Source organism: Lynx canadensis, chromosome E2, assembly GCF_007474595.2.
Source record: "Lynx canadensis isolate LIC74 chromosome E2, mLynCan4.pri.v2, whole genome shotgun sequence".
Classification (NCBI taxonomy): Eukaryota; Metazoa; Chordata; class Mammalia; order Carnivora; family Felidae; genus Lynx; species Lynx canadensis.
The window spans coordinates 61,358,490-61,377,207 of NC_044317.1; the positions used below are offsets into that span (position 1 = coordinate 61,358,490).

General features: G+C 52.6%; 1 protein-coding gene and 1 pseudogene across 3 annotated transcripts; one reads left to right on the plus strand and one right to left on the minus strand.

Annotated features, from left to right (window-relative positions):
- The first annotated feature begins 2,617 nt into the window (after positions 1 to 2,617).
- Positions 2,618 to 7,936, plus strand: LOC115502313 (annotated as a pseudogene).
- Positions 7,937 to 8,097: 161 nt separating this feature from the next.
- Positions 8,098 to 18,302, minus strand: SLC27A5 (solute carrier family 27 member 5). 3 transcript variants are annotated; one of them, XR_003965032.1, is made up of 11 exons: positions 17,574 to 18,302; positions 17,070 to 17,279; positions 16,549 to 16,707; positions 14,574 to 14,698; positions 13,566 to 13,760; positions 13,396 to 13,486; positions 12,461 to 12,659; positions 12,121 to 12,218; positions 11,793 to 11,923; positions 11,395 to 11,710; positions 8,098 to 8,534 (listed from the first exon to the last, which is right to left on the minus strand). XR_003965032.1 is itself a non-coding variant. In XM_030297494.1 (10 exons), the coding sequence occupies exons 1-10, from the start codon at positions 18,250 to 18,252 to the stop codon at positions 11,534 to 11,536; spliced, it is 2,064 nt and encodes a 687-aa protein (XP_030153354.1). In that variant the 5' UTR covers positions 18,253 to 18,302; the 3' UTR covers positions 9,635 to 11,533. The 3 variants fall into 3 exon arrangements, 1 of the variants encoding a protein (XP_030153354.1); XR_003965031.1 differs by lacking the exon at positions 8,098 to 8,534 and adding an exon at positions 9,635 to 10,704; XM_030297494.1 differs by lacking the exon at positions 8,098 to 8,534 and having other exon boundaries at positions 9,635 to 11,710.
- Positions 18,303 to 18,718: the final 416 nt, after the last annotated feature.

The following is an 18,718-nucleotide window of genomic DNA, read 5'->3' on the forward strand; positions in this document are numbered from 1 at the left end:
CCAAGGAAAGAATCAGTGCTCTACACAATTCAGCCCAAGGCGAGTGTTTACTACTATCTGTTTTGCTTTTACTGATAGGGGAACAGGAGCTCACAGATGTCCAACCAAGTGGTTAGGGTCCAAGCACCTGCCACAGACAACACCCCCCATAACCCCCCATCTCCCGTGCCATCTTGTTCAGGGTAGAATGGGAGCCAGGTATATGTATTGGAGCTATTTTGTGTACAGAGGAAGATTTGTTGCTGCTATTCATTTCCAATTCATTAAATTATGAATTTATCAAACAATGAGCATTTCTCTCAATATTAGGCATCAAGATCCCTGTAGTCTAACTAATTCCACATTATAGGGATGATTTTATATTATTTTACTTTATTTTTTCAAGATTTATTTGTCAGTAACCTCTACACCCAACATGGGGCTCAAATTCACAACCCTGAGATCCAAAGTTGCAAGCTCTAGTGACTGAGTCGGCCAGGTGCCCCCATAGGGATACTTTTTAAATAAGAAATTAAATGTCTCCAAACATTCAGAGAGTGCTTGAAATGTTAAGCCTCTAAGCTTTGGATAAAATCACGAATTTAATACTTACATTTTCTTAAATTCTTTCAAAGTGAGCAACATTTACACACAAATATTCCAAAATTGTTGTGGTCTCTTGCATTGTGATTATCTGGAGAGCACATTTCTTTATCTCATGTGAATTTACATCAATTCTCACCTAAATACTTAGACACAAGTATGAAATGAAAGCACATAAACAGGTTTTGGTGGTTAAGAATCGGCCTTTGGTTTAGCTGCACCTTTACATCGGCTGCTGCCTTTCTATTCGTGGGAGTAACCAGATATGAACTGTGTGACCTCACTTGTAGTATAATGTGACTCATTAATACTGCTAGATGTGTCCTATTTAAATGTATATGACCGTGCTCTCTTGCATTACGACGATTTACAAATAGTGTTAATTCTAAGGACAGTTGTTGCTGACATAGATGCATATATAAGGACGGAGGAAGGGAGGAAGGAAGGCGGCAAGAATGAACGAACTCTACAGATTAATTCCGTATTTCCTTATAACAGCTCTACGATGGGTAACGTCATTGTGCCATTTTATGTACGAAGATGAAGGACCCTGACAACAAAACCTAAAACAAACCCTCACACTAGAGCAACAAAGAGGAAAGCTCTCGTTCTCCAGCAGTCGTGGGCGTGTACTGAGACTGCCCTTCCTTTTGTTTTCACGTGTGGCAGAAACTCAGGTTGGTCCCCAGGAGACAGGACCAAGGCATCAATATCCTGATGTGCCAGCCACACCTAGACGACCCAAAGACAGGCAAGTCTGGGAAAGTACACTTTGCGCGGTCCAGTTTAGCAGGGAAAACAGATGGCTTAGCAAAGTGTCAGAAAACAATTCAGACTCCAGAAAAATTTAGCCTAGGGGCTTGCAAACCTGATGTTAACCCCTTTACAAAACACGGAGAGGTCAATCCAGGGCACAGGCCTCCAGAGGTAGAGCCAGGCTCTGTGCCAAAGCACCGTCCCACCTAACTCGCCCCTCTCATCAGGCTATGTCCTTTTATTTATTTGTTTATTTATTTATTTATTTATTCATTAAAAACATTTTTTTAATGTTTATTTATTTTTGAGAGGGATATATATATTTTGAGAATATATATGTTTGTATATTTTGAGAGGGAGAGAACGAGCAGGGGAGGGCAGAGACAGAGGGAGATTCAGAATCTGAAGCCGACTCCAGGGTCTGAGCTGTCAGCAAGGAGCCGGACGACGGACCAAACTCACAAACCCCGGTATCATGACTTGAGCCGAAGTCGGCTGCTCAACCAACTGAGCCACCCAGGGGCCCCTATCAGGCTTTGTCTTCTCCCCCCTTCACGCTTTGTCTTTAAAGCCCGGTGCCGGGGTCGCCTCCTGGGACCTCAGCAATTTCCGCTTCTGCGCGTCCCGCGTTAAGTCTAGTCCGCCGCGTGGGCGAGCGTCTAGAGCCCAGGACCCCGAGCGCAGGACGCCGAGCCGGGCGATCGCACACTTCACTCCCCGGGATCCACGGAAGCTGGGGAGCGCCTGCGGGACTCCATTTCCCAGCGCGCCGCGCGGGGATGCCTGGACGTTGCCGCGGAGATCAAGCCGGGCTCCGCCCACGCGGGACGGGAACTGCGCTTCCCAGAAGCCGCCGCGCGTGCGTCCGCAGCGTGCACTGGGCCTATGAGGACTTTCGGGGGCTGGACTTCCGGCGTCCCGGACTGTCACTTTGCTACCGGGCGTTGGGCCGCACCGGTATTGGTGAACTGGAGCGCCGCGAGCCCCCAGGCCGGTTTCTTAGAAGGTTTGGAGACCCGAGGCGAGGGCTGGGAGGAAGACCCGAGCGGTGGACCGTCTCGCGCACGCCCTGATTGCGGGCGACGGTCGCGCCCCGAGCCTAGGCTTCTCCGTGAGGAGCCTGGGCCGCTCCGCGGGGCTGTGGGGCGGCGCCCCGAGTCACGTGCTGTCCGACCCCGGGACGGCGGGGGAGGCGGCGCCCTGAGCGACCCTGCCTTAGACGGCCCGGGAGGCTGAGACCAGGAGCCGGCGAGTCCGTGTTGTCCGTCTCTTTCTGCGAGTCCCCAAGTACAGGTTCTGATGGCGACCGCGGCGCTGACAGACCGGGCCCAGGTGAGTAGAGGAAGCGTAAGGCTCCCATCCGCCCGGATCCCTCCTCGAAGGACCCGATCCTCGACGCAGGGAGAGACTTTACCTGCACGTTTTGTCTCCCCTCTCGGTTCGTCCTAGGCCCCGGCGTTCAGGCCAGCGGAGCGTGCACGTGTGAGATCCCCACTTCTGGCAGCCAAGGGAGTGAGGTGTAGAAGGAAGTTCCAAGCAGAGGGTCCCGCACGTGCAAAAGCTGGGAGGGGAGACTGAGCCTAGGTGGTTCCGGAGCTGAGCTTCCTGACGTGAGCACGGGAGAGAAATGGCAGGCTTGAGTTGCATCGGGGGCCATGGGATGATTCTAACAGAGCCTGGATGTGCTTTAAGTTAGAGACTTTAAAGTAACCCACCGTTTGCTTGGCGGAGAAATGACGCAGAGGGGGTGGCTGTGTGCAGGGAGCAGGCAGCACCACAGTCCAGGTGGCCGAAGACGGCACCCGCTGCACACGGGGCCAGTGGAGATGGGAAAGTGGCTGGATTCTGGAACGATCTGATGTCTCAGGTGCGGCGTGTGAGCGAGTGCCCCGAGTGGAGCACAGTCCCAAGTGTTTAAGCCTGAGCACCCAGGAGAATGGAGTTGCTGTAGACAGAAACAGGAATTTGAAGGGAAAAGAGGTTTCAGAGTAAAATCAGGGAGTCTGTGATGTCCCAGAGTGGAGGTATCATGTGGACCTGGAATTGCAGGTGTCCAAGGACAGAGTCCTGGTATTCGGAACCAAGGCAGGGCCTGGGAATCAGACTTAGGAGGAGGGAATAGGGTAGATTCAGCCAGGGATGGGTAGTGCTCCAGGGAGATGCAAAGAGGCTGGTGGCCCCTGGGGCTCTCAGGGGAGGTCTGGCAAGTGGCTGAAGGGAGGGTTTTGGCCAAGGAAATGCGGGGCGAGGAGCACATGGCTATAGAGGGAGAGGGGAACTGGCTTCCTGTGTGGTGACCAGACTCTTGGGGCCAGTCCTATAGTGACTGGAGGGGATTAGCCGGTCCTTGAGGCTGAAGGAGCAGCCTTGGAATGTCAGGCAGGTTCAGCAGAGGCGGGCATCCTTACGGGGATGGGCATGTCTCTTGGGTCCACAGCTAGGACTTGTACAATTGCTAATGACAAGAACAGGTAAGGGCGTGGCACGTCTGGAGAGGGTCAACTTGTGCAAAGACTGGAGCACGAGTGGACACCTGGGCCTGCCTTTGGAGTGGCAGCCATCTGAAGGCCATGGGCTCGCTCTGGCTGCCTTGTATAGAGTGGCTAGTAGGGAGTCTGAGAAGACCTATATGCCCTAGACAGGTAGGGTGGAGGGGAGGGGAGGGGAGGGAAGTTTCGTCTGCAGAGTTGCAGAGCCCTGGGGTGGGGCCGGGGGGAAGGTAAGCATCTGAGGGACACTAGTTGGGGTAGCCATTGGGACAGGGAGGCGGGTCCTGGGTCCCACAGCCAGAGCTTAGATTGTGTCTGCCTTCCCCTGCCCACTCTTGTAGGGCCTGATGGCCTTTGAGGATGTGGCCGTGTACTTCTCCCAGGAGGAGTGGGAGCTCCTGGACGCAGCCCACGTGATGTTAGAGAACTTCGCGCTTGTGTCCTCGCTGGGTAAGGCCCTGGGTTTTCCGTGGGAAGCTCAGTCGTTGCCAGCACTAACCCCTTCTCTCCTGTTGGCCTGTGAGCAGCTTCACACCATTTGGCTGAGTGTCCCTGTGCCACTGTGGCGCCTGTGTCTAGGCTCGGCCCCTTTCATCTGGTGCTGCCAACACAGTTCTCCTCACAGGGACCATTGAACTTTTCCTGTGAGTCCTGCCCTGCAGTGAGGCATCAGATGACACCATCTATGTCCCACAAAGCCCCTCACCCCTGCCATCTCTTGGGCAGTAGGTTGTCCTGAGCTGGGCCTGGCCCCTCACTTGCTTGTGTTTTCTCACAGGACTCTCTGCCTCACGACCCCGGGTGGTCCTGCAGCTTGAGCGTGGCGAGGAGCCCTGGGTTCTCAGTGGGACAGTTGTGACACCAGCCAGGAATGCTCAGAGAAAGCCCAGCCCTGGTGAGTGGGGGCTCAGAGGGTATGAGCTTGGGGCTAACCAATGGCCAGGCTTCTGTCCCCCGTTTCCCTGCTTTCCTGGACACTTTCATCTCCCGCTTCCGACCTGATTCCCTCCTGTTTTCCTACCATCAGCCTCTCCTGGTGGCTCTGGCCTTGGCTTGCCATTCAAGGGGGAGCTCCCAGGGTACCCCATTCCAGGCACTGGGGCACAGCCTCTATCTAGCAGGTCTCTCCTGCTCCTGCCCTCATAGAGTTCACCACGCTAGGGAAGAGGCAGTGGGGAAATGGGGTTTGTGAGTAAAGCCTATAGGATTAGGTAGCCTCAAGCAAAAGCAGGCTTGAGGAGTGCCCTGAGATGGAAGTGACTACATACAGGAAAGGTGTCTGGCCACTGGCTTTTCTCCCTGGCTTGCATACCTCATCCTTAGAATCCCCCTTGCTTGCCCACTAGGCCTTCCCTGATCACCTCCTCTTGGCCAGGATGACTCAGTATATATCTTTTCTATGCCTTCTTCTGCATATGACAGGTTGTTCTTGAAGAAGCAGCATTGCCAGTGACATTCTAGAATGGCTCCCCTCCAGCACCTACCTTCACAGGTACCTGTGAACGTGGGAAAAGCTCAGTGGGTTGGCAGGGCACCTCCCTCTCTCAGGAGAAAAAGACCACAGGGGTGTCTGTATTTTTGGGGATAAGACTTCTCCTAATCCAGAGCTCTGGTGAGGCTACTGTTAACCTGTAGCTGACCTCATCACTTAGGACTCCACAGGATGGCCAACCCAGGGATTTGGCCATCATAGAAGCCCTCTCGCCAGGCCAGCACCCGAGGGCATCTGATAGGTAGAAGCCATACTCATAGGAGGCCAGTAGCAGAGTCCTCCCACGCATCCCAGACCTCGAAGTTAATTGTGCTAGGTAGGGAGGAAAAGCAGGGGTGGATTGTGAGAAGCCTCATGGACTCCCTGCTAGCCAAGAGCCCCCCACCTGGGATCAGCTGGGCAAGGCCCTCCACACAGGCCCCAGCTTCCTGTCCGGGGAGAAGCCCTTCGAATGCAGGGCGTGCACCAAAGTGTTTCTGAAGAGCTCTGACCTGCTCAAGCACCTGCGCACCCACACTGGAGAGCGGCCATACGAGTGCTCTCAGTGTGGCAAGGCCTTCAGCCAGACATCACACCTGACGCAGCACCAGCGCATCCACAGCGGTGAGACACCCTATGCGTGCCCGGCCTGTGGCAAGGCCTTCAGGCATAGCTCCTCGCTGGTGCGGCACCAGCGCATACACACCGCTGAGAAGTCCTTCCGCTGCAGCGAGTGCGGCAAGGCCTTCAGCCACGGCTCCAACCTCAGCCAGCACCGCAAGATCCACGCAGGCGGGCGGCCCTACGCATGTGCTCAGTGTGGCCGCCGTTTCTGCCGCAACTCGCACCTGATCCAGCACGAGCGCACGCACACGGGTGAGAAGCCTTACACCTGTGCCCTTTGTGGTGCCGCCTTCAGCCAGGGTTCGTCCCTCTTCAAGCACCAGCGCGTGCACACGGGTGAGAAGCCCTTCGCCTGCACACAGTGTGGCCGCGCCTTCAGCCACAGCTCTAACCTCACGCAGCACCAGCTGCTGCACACTGGGGAGCGGCCCTTCCGCTGCGGGGACTGTGGCAAGGCTTTCGCCAAGGGCGCAGTGTTGCTCAGCCACCGACGCATCCACACGGGTGAGAAGCCCTTTGTGTGCGCACACTGCGGCCGTGCCTTCCGCGAGCGCCCGGCCCTGTTCCACCACCAGAGGATCCACACGGGAGAGAAGCCCGTGCGGCGACCGCGCCGTGGGGCGGGCCTGTGCCCCCAGGCCAGGCCTTCTTCAGGGGCACCATCAGAGGGCACGCTGGGCAGAGTAGCTGGGCCCACTCCCACCTCAGGCCCACCGGCAGTTGCGAAGCCTGCCGACGCCTGAGCTCACAGCTCCAGCCTCCCCCAGGCTGTGGGAAAATGCCCTTGTTCCCTGCACATTCTGGAGAAGCCCTGTGCGTGCCCTGTGGTGCCGTCTGCACATGGTGACGATATTTGCCATTTCAGCACCAGCTCACTCCAACTCTAAGAGATCTGACTACAGAAAGATCAGGGGGATGGACGTGGAGGCTGGGACTTTGGTGGGCAGAGACTGGGCAATCAGAGTGCCGCTTCATGCCTGTTATGACTGTGAGCACTCAGGTGAGGAGGGGAATGCTGGAATGTTGGGGAGGCAGTCCTAGCAATTTCTGCCGCCCGCGCACGTACTGGCCAACAGGCTGACCCTCAGGATATTCTCTCAAGACCTCCGTTCATCAGAGGCTTCTGGGAGCGGGCCCAGTGGATAGGAAGTCAGGCTGGGGTCTGGTGTTGGCCTTGGGCTCTGAGCCTGAGTTTCCACCTCTGGGGGAAAGAAAGGAAGAGAGAGGGAGAGAGAGTCAGGCTACAGAGGGTATTTGCAGCACCGTGACAAGCAGGATCTCGATAAGGGCCAACATGTGCCAACTGCCAGTCCTGTGAGATGGCTGCTATGGCTGGTATCCCCACTTCCCAGTTGAGGAAACTGAGGCAGAGAGTGGGAGTGTGCTGCTGCACAGAGCAGAGCCCAGGACTTAAATCCAGGTCACAGGCCCAGCTCATCTCTCTGCCCCCATGCTCTGGCACTCGTGCTCTAGTCTGCCAGTGTGAAGGCTGGGCGATGCCAGGCCTGGCTTCCTGCACATGGCAGTCCCACAGGACGTGGAGGAAGTAGAGGTGGAGGTCCCTGGGGTGGGAGGAGGGAGACAAACATCAATGTGTTCATTCAGGTTTCACCCAAGCCTCAGCCCTGGCCATGCCCTGTTGTTACCAAAGTCACCATTACAGGGGTGTTTATATCCCCACTGCCCTGGTGAGAGGTGACCGCGATAACAGGTTGGAGGAGACCAGATGGGACTACTTGTTTCTGCAGGGTCAGTGGGCAGGTGCCCACCTGTTCTCTTCCCTCAGTTGGAAAGAGGATTTGCTGTTACCTAAGGCCACGTGTGTGTGATGCCCTCCCATCGTGGGACACCTCCACGTGGCTGGGACACGTGGTGGACTGGGGCCCAGGTTTCTCCCTGCGGCCCTCAGCAGAGCAGGCCCTGTCTTGACCTCAGGCCTCACCCCTAGGGATGTTAGTGGTCTCTTTTCTTGGGAACAAAAAAGAAAAGACCAAAAATTATAAGTTGGAGTGGATGTACATTGTGTAAATCCCTGCACAGCACTGTGGAAATCCACAACCTCAGTCTCTCCTCCCAGCCTCCAGGTCATGGTTCAGAAGGGTTTAACAATATCATCTTTTTTTTTTTTTTTTTTTAAGTTTATTTAGGTGATCTCTACACCCAACATGGGGCTTTAAGTCACCACCCCAAGATCACGAGCCAGCCAGGTGCACCTAACAACACAATTTAAGTATGATCATCACAGAACTTTGAAGCCTTGGCTTCAATTCATGTCCTTTTGAGAGTCCAAAGGGTAGAGATGAAATTTGCCTATTTCCCAGTGAGGTGCTAGGACGTATCTTCTTGGCAACCAGAGGTGTGTGTGGGGGGGAGTGTTCTAGGAGACTTGGGCAAGGTGGACATCGTGAGGCTACCCCAAGTCTCAGCTCTACCAGGAGAGGAGTCTATGGATCCAGACTTGGGAATCTGAGGCAAGGTGGTTCTGTAGTCCCATCACCTGCAAGGTCTGGCAGCCATCTGCCACACAGAGTGAGCACAGACATGACATTTTCCTCACTCCCCACCTGCCAACAGTTTCAGACCCATCTTCCACTTCTGGAGCCTCACAAGTCCTACAAGGAGGGGAGATAGGGTGGCAGGGAGAGCTGTCTTGCAGCATCTGGCTCTCCGAGATCCTTGGAGTGCAAGTCCACTGAAGTAAGCCTCCTGGTACCCTGTAGGCTTCTGAGGAACTGCCCACCTCTGCTGTACTCATCCTCTCTTCTCTAGTGCACACTCTGGTCTTATCCCCTCCACACCTTCCCCCAGGTTCACCACCACGAGGGAGCCTTGATTAGGTCAGAGACTCAGTCTGCACAGCTGTGAAATGCAGACACATCCCCCACTCTAACTGATAGAGAGCTTTCTGGGGAAAGGAGCAAAGGCATGTGTCAAACACCTAGTGGGTATTCAGCAAGTCATATACAATCTTTTCTGCATCTTTTTTTTTTAAGATTAAAAAAAAAAGGTTCACTTTTGAAGAGAGGGACACAGGATTGGAAGCTGGCTCTGTGCTGACAGCAGTGAACCCGATGCAGGGCTTAAAGTCACAAACCATGAGTTCATGACCTGAGCCGAAGTCAAACGCTCAACCACCTGAGCAATGTAGGTAGCCCCAAGCTTTTCTGCATCTTGAACTGAAGTTCCTGGAGCTGTTTCCAACCTAATCCCTCCTGATCCCTTGAGCTCAGCCTGTTCCCTGCCCATCTCCCCACTAGTCTCCTTCCCACCTGTGTGGTTGGCTCCTGCTATCACTCATTTACTCCACCCTCCTCAAATCCACGCCTCCCAATGCTCAGGTCTGGTCAGTGGCTCCCATCTGGATCCTATGGAAACAACTATGATCACCTGCCTTCCCCCATGTCTTGGCCCTTACATTGCCCTCTTCCAAACTAATGTGTTCATGTTGGGCCCTATGCTGCCAGGCTGACCCCTCTGCTCTTAACCTAGAGCTGGCTGTGGCTTTCCTGGCTTTCTGGTGCAAGATGGATAAAACAAACACATCTTACTTGGTTCAGAAACCCAATGAATCCACAGGGAGGAGTCTTCAGAACATAAACCTACAAATAGGAGGATGGAGTAAGAGGTGTCAGGAAATAGCATTCTGAAGCTAGAATCAGATGGGCATGGGTGAGCTTTCACTGATTTAGTGAAAGCCACATACAAAGTTGGCACTGGGGGAAGTGGAGGGTGGTCCCTTCAGGCTTATGCTGCAGAACTCCAGAGGACTTGAAGACAGCAGCTCAAGCCCTGAGCCCACTTGGAATATATACATCATAGAGTTCTTCATGACCACTAGACTATACCTAACAGCTCCCACAATGACCCAGGTGTCACTTGCAGTATCTGACCTCTCATGGCCTTTGTCATCTCAGTCTTGACACGCACATGTGCCCCAGCCTACAACACCCATAATGGTCAGGTGTGATTCCTGCCATGGAGAGGGCACAGACCACTTCACTGAGGATTAATATGTGCTATTCCCCTTTTCCAGGTCTACAGGTCTTAACATCACTGGGTAGCACCTAAAGCCCCTGACATGGGTGGAATGTACTAACCAGAGGTTCAGTGCCCTCAAATTCCTATCTGCATTTATCCTAATTCCAAAGAAGCCCTTCCAGTTCTTCAGACAGTGAGGACTACACTTCCCCTAGGCTTTGCCACTCACGACAACATCTTTCCCTTGGCCTATAGTTCATAGTTCCCATAATGATCAAGTAACATTTAAAGCCCCCAACACAGCATGCACTACTCTTTTCTGAAACTAGCAAAAGCGTGTACCTGCCTACAGTGCCCAGAGAGCTCTTCTGGCCCCGAAGACACTGGATTTCGTTTACCAGAGGGCTCTGGACCTGTTCCACGTCCTTTTTGCAGGTGCATTCTTCCACGGATGCTCTTTTTCCAGTTATTTGCCCACATTTCTTGGCTTAGCCTGATGTCCTTGTCATACTGCCATGATAGCACATCTTACATCCTACAGACCATATACTTATCTGTTTTGCCTGAGGCTAGCCTCATCTCTCAACCCTGGAATGGCTTCAAGGCTGCTGAATCCTATCACACTTCTGGCCTTGCCCAGACAGGGCCATTCCTTGAGGCTTGTCAAGATCCTTGGTAGGGAAGCAGGGGGAACCCTGAAGTAAGGTCTCTGGAGGACAATAGGCCCTGAATTCCTCGCTTGTATCTCCATCCACTGTTGGGGAGGAAGAATTTCCTCTGCACTTCAAGGTCTCTCTGGCTTGTCTAAGAATCAAATTGACAAGAGATATGTTAACAGGAGAAGATCTAATTTGGTATATATAAAGTGTGCACACAGCCATAAAATTCCAAAGACAGGCAAAAGGAGGCATATATCATACTAAACAGAGAAAGGTGTAGGGGTCCATGACTGCAATAGGAAGAAATGCAATTTAAAGGAAAATGAAAGGGACGCCTGGGTGGCTTAGTCGGTTGAGCATCTGACTCTTGATTTTGGCTCAGGTCACAATTCCAGGGTTCTTGATCAAGTGCTGCATTGGGCTCTGCACTGAGAGTGGAGCCTGCTTGAGATTCTCCTGCCCCTCTCCCCTGCTCTCTCTCTCTCTCTCAAAAAATTTTTAAAAGGAAGATGAAAAAGTAAATATTTGGGGGGTGGGCATTCAGAAACAGGACACAAGAATTCGATTAAAAAGGCCTTCCTTGGTTCCTCTCTGTCATAATGTAGTTATCTGTGGTGATAGCTCTCTTAGAGCAGATCCTCTATCAAATCCTTTTAGACAGTTGTGGGAGAGATAAAGAACTCCTGAATCTGCTGGGTTTTTATTGCTTTTATCATAAAATCATCTTTATGCCAAAATGGCCCATCTTAGGGCTGCCTGCCCTTAGCCCTACACACGCAGACATGTGTGTACACATCCAAGTTTATTCTCACTCCACTACTGGGCCCACAGTTACCTTACTCTCTTCAACTGGGGTTATGGCCAGGCTGCGATTCATGATAACCCTCAGCAGATTGGTGGTGGAGAGGATCCTGCCAATATGAGTGGTAGTCCGCATTGGGCACTGCCACTTCAGATGTGGACAGGCCAGATGGTCAGAGTCTCCAGGTTCCATTGCACACGGCCTGGTACGTTTCCGGTGTCAGGGGCTGGAAGGTCTTAGCCTGGTTGTCCAACACGAACAAGGGGTCAGCAATGACGCCTACATTGAAGCCCTCACGCACCAACCGGGACTTCACCAGTTTGAACGTGCTTGTGATCTCCAGGGCGTCCTGCAGGGACAGTAAGCATAATCCCTATTGTGAATCCCTGGCCAAGACCTCCCCCCCCCCCCTTCCACCACCCTGGGCTCACCTGGATACGGATGAAATGGGGTGCAGCATAGGCAGGGAGCCAAGTGCGGACATGTTGGTACATCCTCTGACCATCGAAGGTCTGGCCTGGGGCCAGCCGCACAGCAGCCATCCCCACCTTGCCCTCACAACCTGAGAAGCACAACAGTCATTCTCCACTCACCCACCTCACAGTGCTCATGGCTGACCCTCTTCCTTGGCCCATCTCTTCTCACTGGCTGTGCCCCTGCAGCTCCCCCACCTTTAAAATCTGGATAACACCCACAGACAAAATCCAGATAAAATCTGGATAAAGCTCTTGGAGGTTTAATGAGTTGAATCCTCCACACCTGGTACAGAGACGCCGTAGACGTTCACCTCCTGCAAGAAGTCCACAAGGGATAAAACGCTCTCCACCTCCCGCGTAGATACGTTCTCACCTTTCCATCTGTGGGGTTGAAGCCAATGCTTGTGACCACAACCCTGGCAAACAGGATGTCCCGCCTCTTGCCCACCAAGCCCCTCCTCCAACGAGATCTGATTGCCGGCTGTGCCCGACTCCTTCAGGATCCTTCAGGATCGGGAAGCCATCCCCCTCTGGAATCCGGAAATCCCGCCTCTTCGGCCTGGCTCCCTCAAAGAATCGGGGAACCCGGGCCATCCGCCCTCCCAGTTCCCTGGGGACCCGACCGGAAGGTGTCCCCCAGGCGGTCCCGAAAGTAAAGGAAGCCTTCTCGGTCCATGGCCAGCACGTCTCCGGTGTTGAAGTAAACGTCGCCCCTGCGCCGCACATTCCGCACCAACTTCCGTTCCGACAGCTCTCGTGCCCCGCGGTAGCCCAGGAAAGGGTGGTGGCCCACTATCTGGGTTAACAGGAGCCCCGCCTCCCCTGGGGGTAGAAGCAGGAATTAGGGCATTAACAATGGTAAAGAACCTTAGGAGCCCACTAGCCCCCAGCCAGGAGGTTTCCAACCATGATGGACTCCATCATCGAGATCCTGCCAGAGAAGAGACAGAAAGAGACCTGGAGTTACAGAGGGAGGGAGAGACAGAAGGAGGCATTGGGATGCCTAGACAAAGGATAACAAGCAGGGCACCTGGCTGGCTCAGTCAGTAGAACATGTGATTCTTGATCTCGGTGGTTAGTTCCAACCCCATGTTGGATACATGAAATGAGATTACATGAAATGAGATAAGATGAGATGAAATATAAAATCTTGAAAAAGGATAACAAGGGGTAGAGGAAGGACAGAGACAAATGGTGCTGGGAAGAAAGAGATATAGCCAGGACTGTGTAAGACCCCCCAAGAGAGAAGACCCTAGGAGAAGATATTGACAAGAGATTGATGCCTGGGAAGACATGACTTCCACTGAGAGCTCAAGAGAACAACTCAAATAGACACCCAGAGACCCAGCAGAAAAAGAGATTGAGGCAGGGTAGCTGGGCAGAACTGAGAGGTAGAGGGTCCCAGGCAGTAGTCAGACAGGCCAAGGACAGGTTCTGGGTGAGGCAGTAGACACCACCACAGAGCACTGAACTCAAGGCTTTGGGCAACTTGTTCCAGCCAAGAAGCAGATGATCCCCGTCCTTCCCACACCCAGGGAAGGCTTCCTGACCCTCGTACCTAGTCCCACAGGGATGCAGAATCCCTGACTGTCTCTGACAGGCTCCTCAGCCTCCGTGTCAAATTGTACAAGCTCAAAGGGGGACAGCATCTGAGTGGGGGATGGAGAAGGGTCAGCAGAGGTCCTGTGAGCTCAGCTTCAATCAGGGCCACTGTCCCACCCAACCCACTCGAAGCAAGCAGCTCATCTTGCCCAGGGCCCCACAGCGCCCTGGATAGTTGACGAAGCCAATGTTGCCTTCCGTGGAGCCATAGGTTTCCAAGATCCGAATGGGGCCAAAGCGCTGCTGAAAGGACTCCCACACATCTGCTCGGAGTCCATTGCCCATTGCCAAGCGGATTGTATGTGTCCGGTCCTCTGGTCGCTGCAGGAACATCCCAAGAAGAATGAAGAGGAAGTGACCTCAAGTGTGCCCAGGAACCCTTACCTACAAAGGCTATCTTTCCATCTTTCCGTCTTTACCTGGGAGGCGATTGGAGGGTCTATACCTAGGGCATCTACCAAGGGTTCTTACTTGGAGTCTGTACTTGGAGGGTTACCTGCAGAGGTTACCTGGGGGGAAGTTACCTAGAAGCCTTACCTGGAGAGATACCTAGGGGTGACTGCAGGGCTAATCCAGGTCCTTACCTAGAGGAAATATCTGGGATTTTATATAGGGGTAGTACCTGGAACTTTTACCTGGGGGAAGTTATCTGGAGGGGTTACTCAGGGGCCTTTCTTAGAGGCAAATTGGGGAGTGACTTGAAACTTCACCTTGGGGAAGGTGATACCTGGGGGCCTTATGTGGAGCATTTTACCTGGGATCCATACCTCATTGCTGTATAAGTTCACATCTGGTGAGTTTACCCTGAGCCACCCCCTGTTCTAGGCTCTTTATATATGTTTTATTCTCACAAATATTCCCTTTGAATTATTTTCCCCATTTTCCAAATGAGGACACTGAGGCTGCTGAGAGAGGTGAAGTCACCTGCCCAAGGTAGCACTGCTGATCATCAAAGGAGCCATGATTGGAAACTTTGTGTGAGATTCATCATCTGTGGCTGTTACCTGGGGAGTTTTACCTAAGGGACCTTGCTTGACTCCTGTATGTGAATCTACCTGAAACCTTTACTTGGTATGACATCTGGGATTTCATACCCTAGGTGTTCACCATGGAGCCCTAATATTAGCACCTCACCTGTGGAGTGTTACACAGGTACCGCAGGACCTCGCCTACATACAGGATCACAGTCACACCATGCTGCCGACAGTCATCCCAGAAGCAGGAAGCAGAGAACTTGGGGGCCAGGACACAGGTTGCTCCTGAGAGGGGAGAGAAGAAAGGGTTTCAGGTCATGCTTCCATGCCACTGTGATAAGCTGCTCTGATCATATGACTGTGACCCTCTGAAGCACAGGTTTTGGAGCCGATCTGTGTGTCCCTGGTGGAGCCAGGACTACCTGCATGTGACGAGCATAGATGGGCATGGGTTCGAATCCTATCTTCAGAATGTGTACCAAGCTCAATGCTTGGTACAAAGTGAGCACTGCTAAGTAAGGGCTATGGATATTAACCATTAATGATTATTAGAAATGTTTTATGAATGTCATAAAGGTCTTCAAGAACTGGTAAAACCAGGGGGAACGTTGATAGGGAGTTTTCCAAATAAAGCTCCCCAGTATATAAATCATAAGGTTGTACACCTGAAACTAGTGTAACATTGTGCCAACTATCAATCAATCAATCTCCCCTATTTATCTTAGCCTCCCTAAGGTAGGATAATAGTTATGGGCTGCCCTCAATGTGATGTATTAGGAAGTACAATGCACCCCACCAAGGTTCTTGCCAACAATAATTGAACTGAATCTAATAATTGAATTGAATCTAATATCTCTAGAGGGAATTTCCAGGGGAGGGGCACCTAGGTGGCTCAGTTGGTTAATAGTCCAACTCTTCATTTTGAATCAGGTCATGATCCCCCATTTTGTGAGTTCAAGCCCCACGTCGGGCTCTGTGCTGGCTGTGTGGAGCCTGCTTGGGATTCTCTCTCCCTCTCTCTGCCCCTGCCCACTCCTGTTGTCTCTATAAATAAATAAATAAATAAATAAATAAATAAATAAAACTTTCAAATCTGCAGGGTAAAGAGGAGCAAAGAACAAACAAGTACTGTGAGGGGACTTTAACTGTAAAAAGACAATTAGACAATTGGGAAGATTTGAACCTGACCTGTGCATCAGATGATATTAAAGTTACTGTTAATTTTGTTAGGTGTGATATCACTATGGTGACAGGTTTTTTTTTTTTTTAAGCTTTATGTATTATTTTTGAGAGACAGAAAGAGATAGAGTGCGAGCAGGGGAGGGGCAGAGAGAGAGGAAGACACAGAATCTGAGGCAGACTCCAGGCTCTGAGCTGTCACCACTGAGTCCAATACGGGGCTTGAACCCATGAACCATGAGATCATGACCTGAGCCAAAGTCAGATGCTTAACCAACTAAGCCACCCAGCCACCTCTATGGTGACAATTTTTGTCATTATATATTAGAGATACATACTGACATACTTATAAACAAAAAGATACAGTGGCTAAAATTTGTTCTAAAATAATCCAGAAATGAAGAGGGGAATTATATATGAAATAAAACTAGTAACATGTTAACAGTTGTCAAGGGTGGATGAGGATATGTGGGATATCATCAAACTATTTTCTCTACTTTTGTTTACTGTGCATATTTGAAAGCAAAATGCTGATGGTGGCCGAAGCTGGGTGGTTGGGTACATGAGGATCATGTAGAAATATCTAAAAATTTGTATGTGTTTCAAAATTTTTATAAAAAATTGAAAAGAAAATATTAGAGAGGTCCCAGTCTGAATTGCTAATCAGGTGTCCAGGATGATAGCCCAGTGGAATTCTTGGTGAATACCTACCCTTCACTGACTATCCCACCATTCATACCACCTCATTACCTTCGGACCACAGCAAAGCCATTAGGGACTGTCTAAGTGACCAAGTTTCTGTCCAAGTAGCCCTGGGGCCTGCTATTGTGTGTCCCTTGTCAAAGGTGAGAACCTTGGTGCTGGGTAACCTGTGGGGACTTGTCACCCTGAAAGCCCACTCTGATATTGAGTCTGGAGGTCCCATGGATTGGAGAGGTCTTCAGAAAAGGTCTTACCAAGCTCCAGGCAGCCAAGAATTCCAAGGATAAGCCCCATCACATGGTACAGAGGCAAGACTGTGTAGACCACGTCATCAGCTGTGACCCCACCCAGGGACAGCATCTTGCATATCTGTAGCAGCCGTTCCTGTGTGACAATGGCTGGCTTTGGGAGTCCTGGCGAATGGAGTGGAAGGGTGGGTGGTGAAAGGACAGTGCAAGAGGGACCAGCATACAGGAGTGGGTCTCTGTGGTCAGGTCTGCAGTGAGAGGCTTGAGGCTCTTAGAAGGTGGTCAAGTATGGGGATTTGAGGGTGGGCTCAGGGAAGAAAAATTCCAAATTTAGTGGCTGTTTACTGGGCAGAAGCAGGATTCTGGCGCTGACCATTCAATTCACACTGGGGATCAGAGTTCAGGCCAGGTGTCACAATCAAAGGGCAGGATGGGTTTCAGAGGTCAAGTTTGAGGCACATGTCAACTTGGGGTCAGAGCAGCATAAGGGTTCAGAGGTCAGGGCTAGAGTTGCTGGGCACCCTCACCAGTGGTCCCTGAGGTGTAGATAAACAGGGCAGGGCTTTTTGATGTGATCCGAGCACGTAGGTCAGCGGGCACAGGGTCGGTGGGTGCAACGTCAAGAGCAGCCCCCAGAGCCCCCACTCCTGGGGTTGGGGAGGAGTGGCTGAGGTAGAAGCATCGGATGTTCTCTGCCTGTAGCTTGGGAAGGACCTCTTCCAGATTCTCCTGGAGGTCTGCAGGGAAAAGAAATTGGGGAAAGGCCCATATCTGACATCAAGAGGGGAGACCCAAGACCCAAAGATAGGGGAGAAGAGTCTACTGCAAGCAATACAGAAAGCAGCCCCCAGAGAAGAACTTTTGCATTCTTATGTAAAGAGCCCCATAATTAGTATTTGTTGGCAAAAAGTATCGAAACAGATGTGGTGAAGAAAAAAGTCAGCCCCCACCAGGACCACTGAACAGCAGTTCTCCAAGTCTGTCCCCTGCTCCATCCCCCTCTGTCCTCTACTAGCCTCTGAGGTCCTCACCTGGGTCCACCACCAGCAGCCGAGCCCCAGAGCTCAGTACGGAGTGTAGCAGGGGTGCCCCCCGGGCATGCGGATTAATCCAGGCGACGGGGCAGCCCAACTTGGCCAGCCCCAGCCACAAACCTAGGGCCAGAATGGTCTGGGAGGGCAGCACTAGGAGGGCGGCAGGCTCCCCAGCAAGCAAGCCTGTGAGGCTGCCCAGCTCGGCCTTCAGGGCCCACACTGCCTGGCATGCTCTCTCGTCCAGCTCCCTGAAGGTGACCGAGCGGCCCCCCGGACCCTTCCACACCAAGGGCGCCCGGTCCGGTTGTGCTTGTGCTCGCCGCTCAAAGGTATCCACAAAGGTGTTGGGCGGCCGGCGGCTCATGCGCGCCTTGATGTTTAGCCCCAGGTGGAGGATCCCGAAGACGTAGGCCAAGTCTGCAGGCAGCCAGCGCAGCCCTGGGGGTGGCCGTGCGGGTAACACAGCCAGCATGAGTGCCGCGGCCACCAGACTCAGCCAGTTGGGCATCCAGGGGTAGAGCCAGGGCCGCGCCAGCATGGCCAGGCCGAGCAGCACACAGAAGATAGAGTCCCCCAGGAGCCAGCGCAGTGCCAGGGCCACCGCAGCAGGCCATGCGGACTGTCCCAGGCCCAGCAGCAGCAACAGTAAAAAGGCCAGTCGCAGCCAGACGCCCATTGCACCTGCTCCCTTCTCAGAGAAGCTTCCACAGAATGGTAACTTCTGCCAGGGGCTGCCTGGCTTTGACCTCTGACCCTTCAGCCCCACCCCCTAGCGGTAGCCCAGGAGCTGTTGACTGCGATGCTCCCGCCCTCCGGACTCTACCCCCAGCCATTTTGGACCTGTTTGTTTCACTGTGCCTACCTCCTACCAGGTACGTGGCAGGCACCGAGTAAATATTTGAATGAACAAATCCAGTGCCTGAATGCAAACCCAGTTCTGATGTCCCCATCCCCACCCATGGGCTGGGCCCTATGACACTGTGCTTCACTCCCCTGGCATGGATGGGGACTGTCTTCAGGGTTCAGGAGGCTGAACTCCCCCTCCCCCCGGGGAACATGGGCAGGGCAGTTTATTAATGGTTGGACAGAAAAGCCTTAACCCTTCACCTTTGGGAGGCAGTCACAGAGGGGGAGCTCAGAAA